Below are 6,061 nucleotides of genomic sequence, written 5' to 3'. Positions count from 1 at the left end.
TATTTTTTAAAATTTTCTATTTTTGTTTGCATCCTTAATTTGCTTTTACTCAATAAACTTAATGTTCAATGTGATTTTATATCTGCAATAAATTATAGTTTTATGCATTTTGACTGCTGCATGGCTATTTATTTTCCCTGTATGCATGGCTGTTCCTCTCTCAAGCTATAATTTTATCATCCTGTATTTTTTGGCTTCTTTTCTGAGAAAACTGCTTTGCTTCTATTGCTTTCTTTGTACACAAGCATGCGTAAAAATATGACTGTCAAGGATGCAAGTAAGGTATGCATGTTCCATTGTAAAATCAGATTTTTACTTTACTATGATCTTTTTCATCTTTGTTTCAAGTTGTATCATTATCTTTTCTCTGTCTGACTAATGCAGGAAAAATCTGGAGACTCCAAACCTAGTGATGAAGAATGCAGACTTCAGAGCATTCAAGCAAGCCTGAAAGAAAAAGAATCTCAGCTGGTTGCATGCGAGCAGAGACTAGAAGCAAGGGATAATCGCATTCAAGAACTTGAACAGGAAATTCAGTCATTAAAAAAAGAATGCGCCATAATTGCTGCCAAGAACAATGGGAATTCTGAAGTAACCTGTAATGACCAATCACATGAGAATATAACAAAACAGCTCGTGGATAAAGAAAAAGAGGTTGAAAATCTCAATATGGAACTGAGAAAGAGAACTTTTAATCTGCAAGTAAGTATACTAGTTTTGTAGAAACAAAGTTGAATCTAATTTTACATTGATTCATTAGGCTTACACAAATGCGTAATTTTCATAGGAGTTAGTTAACAAAGAACTTTGGGACAAAAACAAACAAATTGAAAGACTAGAGTTGAGACTTGCTTCTCAGGGTGCCGTCTGTGATCGTAAGGAGCTTGATTTAAAAGAAGCAAAACGTAAACTTGCTGAATTTGGAGTGACAGTTACATCTATCTCCCAGGTAAGTGAACCATCTATCAAGGTTTCTATTTACTAATTTTGAATGTTTTGGTCTCCATTACTCAATTTTTGGTTCTGCATTTCTATCTTTTCTACAGCATAGTGCTGACATTACTTCAGATGATGTGTCAGAACTCCAAGAACAACTGAAAATTAGTCTGGAAGAACAGATGTATTTAAGTAGGGAAGTGGATAATTTAAAAGCACGTTTAAGGAATACCCCTGAACGAGATTCTGAGAGTGTACGCTTGCAAAGGCTTCTTGAGGAAAATAAGAAACTCAAAGTAAGATGTCCTTAAAATATTTATTATTAACATGTAGCCTTAATTACTAATGCAGTTTGTTTCTGTGTGCATTACTAAAGCAAACCAAACTTTTTTTGCAGATGGTAGAGGCATATAGTAAACTATGGCGAAGAGAGGCATCAAAAGCACTTTCAGTGTTGCGAACAAGACTTGAAGAATTAGCAGTTTTTATGGATGAGTTGCTTCACCAACCAGCCCTTTTAGTTGGTCTTGGTGCTGAAAGACAGCAGATTTTGCGCACTGCAATCAATGGCAGTTTGGAACTAAGCCGTACAATTGCTAATCTGAGCAATGATTCTTTGCCAGACGATAGTTGCTCGCATTTGCTTTGTACTGATAGCAATATCTCTCCTTGCAATTTTTCACTTGAGGTATGGAATAGAAGCATATTTTGAGGGTAGAGTTAAGGCTTAATTTTTTGCATTAATAATATTAACTTTGTTTTAAGGATGCCGAGTTTTCTCAAATTTTTGAATCGGATATGAAGTCTGATAAAACTCTTAATGCAACTAATGAAGGTAATGTGAGTCAGAAAAGTGTGCAATCTCTTAAGCAAATCAACCAGGCTCTTGATGCCTCTTTTGAAAGTAAAGTGGTTCAAACATCCTGTACTTCTCTTAGTAAGGTGAGTAAGTGTGCATACCGGTAAATCATCAAAGACCCTATGTTTAAATCAACTATCTTGTTTCAAGAAATTCTGTGACACCTCTTTTAATCTTATAGGCACGAAGACGCTCTAGGTCACATCCCCAAAGCAATGTACAAAAAGATGCTCCTACCAATCTCAATGCAGGCTCTCAATCTGATTCTGAATCTTGGTCTGAGCCTGATCGCAGTGTGTCACAAGCTCGCATGGGAATTCACAATGAGAGTTCAAGGTACGATTTCCAATATTATTCATCACTGAATTACTAATGTCTGTGTCATCTTTGACCACTAGAATTAGTTATACTGTTAAGGTTTCTAACTATGATTTTATATCCTCTAGGACTATATCGAGTGTAGCTAGCACAGTGCGTAGAGTATCACTTGGGGGTCAGTCAAGCTCAAGCTCATGTGGTTCTAAAAACCAAGTGAAACCATCCAAACGAACCTCGTTCAAGGAAAATACAAATGCTGAGCACCATCTTGTAGCCCGTACTCAATGCCTTGAGAAACTCAATCAAGCAGTTGAAAACGAGCTTCATGTTGGAGGTTTGCCTCCAGTCTCAACACATCCCCAGCTAGAAAATAAAAGCTGTCTGAGCCCCACAAATGAGGTAAGTTCTCTTTTTTAAGATATCTGTGCTGAAGTGGAAGTGATAAGACTTCTTAGTAACCACATGCAGTACTCTATCCTCCCAGTATTTTGCAGCATGTGCATGTATTTAGTATCCCTTCTTGCAGTATATTGTCTGTGTCATGAAAATCTGTAACTACTAAAATTAGTCGTACTGTGAAGGTTTCTAGTTCTAACTTTATTCTTGCCAGAGCTATCTTTCTTGTTGTTTGACATACAGAGGCATTTGTATTTTTTAATAGAAATGTTGCATGTTGACCTGTAATTAGCTGCTAAAAAATTAATATTCAGGAAGATTTTGATTTTTGTCCTGTTTTTGTTGTGCATGCTCGTGTATTTTTGAATTATCTTTATCGTAGGATTGTTTTGTCCTAGGTCCCTATTTGCTCCAGTACTCTTTCTAAGTACAGGCATTGCAGCTGTCCTGTAGTGAAATTGTGGACCTATCCTAAGTCTGTTTAACTGTTAGTGTAGAAGGTATGGCTTAGTGGCATTATTGCTGGTTTTCTTCTAATGGTCTGTTTTTGGTGTGAAGCTTTCCTTATGGTCCAGTCTCTCTTTCTATTTTTACTGTTTTGGTGTTGTATCTGTACCTTTACATGTATTTGTAGAAATTTGTTCTTTCCATTTTGGTGAATTGCATAAAAATAATTTTAAGTGTGTACAACTCCATTTAATGAACTTACTCACTTTGAACAATTTTGACTTCACAATTGGAAATGGTGGTGGTCTTGCATATTTCTGTTAACTGTTTCAGAGTGCAATAGGGTCAAGTAATTTGTGGGAACGGCTGGATTGGGAAAGAAATGCACGTAAAGCATGGCAACAGTGTGCTGCACACAGGTTGCATCAGCTACAGGTGTGCTCTTTACTACTACCTCTCTCATTTCTAACATAAGTTCTTTTAGTGCCCCTATATGCCTGTTCAAGTAATGACCATGTCTGATTCTCATTTTGCTTTGCTCTTCATAGGTTCTCTCTAAAGCCAATGGTACACTGTCAGAGAAGGTCATCCAACAAGAAAGATTACAGAAAGAGCGCCAAACAGAGTTCTTAGATATGAAGTTTGCGGTTGTTGAAATGAATCAAAATGCTGAAGAAAAGCAAAATATATCTAGTCATGTATTACGGGGCTTGGAAGAGAAAGTTCAAGAGCTTAGTGTGCAGGTACGTAATAACCACTTTGGCATTTTGAAATACATAAATAAATAAATACAGTAACAAGAAAGCAGCAGACTTTATTATTACTCTCATTATTACTCTCATCATTAACTTTTTATAATCTAGGTGTTGGAGGTTGAAGTCCGACGAGAACAAGCTGAGCAGGATGCCCAACAAGCATTAGAAGAGAAGAACCAGCTTCAGAGGGATCTTGGAGCCAAACTGGCTGTTGCAGAAAGGGAACTAGAGCAGTCCAAAAGGGAGGCGACAGCTCTGCAAGCTAGTGTCCAGCAGTTGTTAAATAAGAAATATGAACTAGAGAAAATGACAAAATTGTGGAAAGAGAAAGCTGAGGATTTAGAAAAAGAAGTGGAAAAATGGAAAAGAGTAGCTCAGCAGTGTGAACTTGAAGTCAAAGAAGTTCATACTCAACTCTCTCACAAATTCAAAGAAAAAATCTTATTGCTTGAAAAACTAAAAAGTAATGCCGAACAGAGAGCTGAAGATTGGCTTAATAAGTTTAATGAAGCTGAGGCAAACTACACTGAGGTTGACCGCAGAGCTAAGGAAAAGATTCGGTTAATGGAAGAGCAGTTAAAATTGAAACAAGCAGAAATTGAACGTCGTTCTGAAGAACTTCAAGAAAAGTTGAAAAGAGACGCTGAGATTCGAGCATCGCGGAAACTGGAAAAAATAGTCGAGCAGCGAATGGCTGAATATGATCTAGAGTCTCGTGCTGCCAACTCCAAGCAGATGCGTGATATGGAAAATGCCTACTTATCTCGTATCAATGACCTTGAGAGAAAAAGTGCCAGTGCTGCATCTGACAGCAAAAGGCAAATTCTTGATTTGGAGGAAAAAGTTAAAGTAAGTTGTATGGAATCATCCATTGAGAGTATGAAAACAAGTTTCATTATAACTGTATACTATGATATCCTAACTTATTTTATTACTTTTATTTTAGGTTGAAGAGAATGTACTTAAAGAAAAGTTAGGAAATGCTGAAGGAGATAGTGATTTGCAGCGCCAGTTAAATGAAGCTGCCGTTGCTGTCTCTCAATCTCAATTAGAAACTGCTCGACTAGCAAATGAAAAACTTCAGCTGGAACAACAAGTTCGATGGCTCCAAGGAGAGGCCATGAGAGACCGGCGGCAGCTGCATGACCAGCTTTCTCGCAAGGTAACAATTTTACACATATTGCTTTTACTCTTGTGTAAATGTTTACATAAATAAATTATGTTGTGTTCAATTTACTATTAACTTGTTATTTTCCCGAAGAAGATTTTTGTGATTCATTTTGTCTTTTCAATTTATTTTTTAGATACAATCTCTTACTCAAGCCAACACTGATCTTCAGAAGCAAGTTCGTGACTTAGAGCGTGGAGTTCATGCAAATCAATATGCCAGACGAAAAGAATGCGCAAGTCAGAGTTGTGGAAGTGGCTCAGAAGGTAAAGTGTTGACCGAAATAACCAATCTGAAACACTCTAACACCGATGTATCAGCATCAGATTATGTATCAGAACAAGAGGATCATGTTTATCCTGTAAGTAAATGTAACAAATAAAGTCATAACTGTTACTACTTCAATGCGATTTCATGATTGTTTATGTAATTTTCAGGAGAGTAGCAATCATGGCTGGTACAGAGAAGCCCCTCTGTCTCCACCAGCAGTTCTGCTTACAGCTGATAGTAACACTGTATCAGTGAGAAATGGGCGCATCACTACAGCATCTCCAGATCTTGGCATTGAAAGTGATCAGGGACGTTTCTCTAGTCTTGAGCCTTTTCCCATTAAAAAGTCAACTACAGCTCCTGCTCTGAACTCAGGAGAAAGTGTTTCAAGCAACTTTCAGCTGAAAAGTAAGTTGAGCAATGAAACAAACATCAAATCTCTACAGTCTTTTATTCGTAGTTTTATACGTCAGCAGTTTTTTTTGTTTTTTTTTTATTTCTTTTCTTCTTTTTACAACCTTTTTCTTTAACTTTTCTACAGAAAAACATCAATTGGATTACAAGTGTCTGGAACTAGAAAATCAAGAGCTCAAACAACGACTGCTTCACACTAGGCAGACTTTAGAACAAACCTATGCTCAACTAGCTTCTGCAAATCAGCGGAAAAGGCTTGTTGAGAAAGCAATTTGCAAGCAGCTTCACAAAACTCACCACATTTTGCGAAGAGCCAGAGATAATTTCGAAACAAATGCTTCAGCAAATCCTCAACCTGACGAAGATAATCTTCAGTGTACTGATACTGTTTAGAATGTGTATTTTATTCATATTTTCATTTTACAGTACTAATCTGTGACAAGATTTTGTGCTCACTTGACTGTGATGTTATCAACATAAAAGAATTATGTATTCTAT

The 6,061-nt window shown here is 36.8% G+C and overlaps 1 protein-coding gene across 1 annotated transcript in view; it reads left to right on the top strand.

Moving 5' to 3' along the window:
- The window catches only part of LOC113209382 (centrosomin), a 32,754-nt gene extending 26,699 nt beyond the window's left edge, over positions 1-6,055 (top strand). Inside the window, exons 8-21 of the mRNA XM_052273718.1 lie at positions 383-702; positions 788-949; positions 1,047-1,232; positions 1,334-1,624; positions 1,702-1,878; positions 1,977-2,131; positions 2,242-2,512; positions 3,290-3,391; positions 3,505-3,699; positions 3,820-4,560; positions 4,658-4,873; positions 5,016-5,240; positions 5,317-5,557; positions 5,691-6,055. Coding sequence (XP_052129678.1) covers positions 383-702; positions 788-949; positions 1,047-1,232; positions 1,334-1,624; positions 1,702-1,878; positions 1,977-2,131; positions 2,242-2,512; positions 3,290-3,391; positions 3,505-3,699; positions 3,820-4,560; positions 4,658-4,873; positions 5,016-5,240; positions 5,317-5,557; positions 5,691-5,956 — 3,548 coding nt within the window. The 3' untranslated portion in view covers positions 5,957-6,055. The remainder of the gene's footprint in view (positions 1-382; positions 703-787; positions 950-1,046; positions 1,233-1,333; positions 1,625-1,701; positions 1,879-1,976; positions 2,132-2,241; positions 2,513-3,289; positions 3,392-3,504; positions 3,700-3,819; positions 4,561-4,657; positions 4,874-5,015; positions 5,241-5,316; positions 5,558-5,690) is intronic.
- Positions 6,056-6,061: the final 6 nt, after the last annotated feature.

Source organism: Frankliniella occidentalis, unplaced genomic scaffold (assembly GCF_000697945.3).
Source record: "Frankliniella occidentalis isolate FOCC.00 unplaced genomic scaffold, Focc_3.1 Scaffold295, whole genome shotgun sequence".
In the NCBI taxonomy this organism is placed as follows: domain Eukaryota; kingdom Metazoa; phylum Arthropoda; class Insecta; order Thysanoptera; family Thripidae; genus Frankliniella; species Frankliniella occidentalis.
Note: the sequence above shows the minus strand (reverse complement) of the source record. Positions and strands in the feature narration are given on the sequence as shown.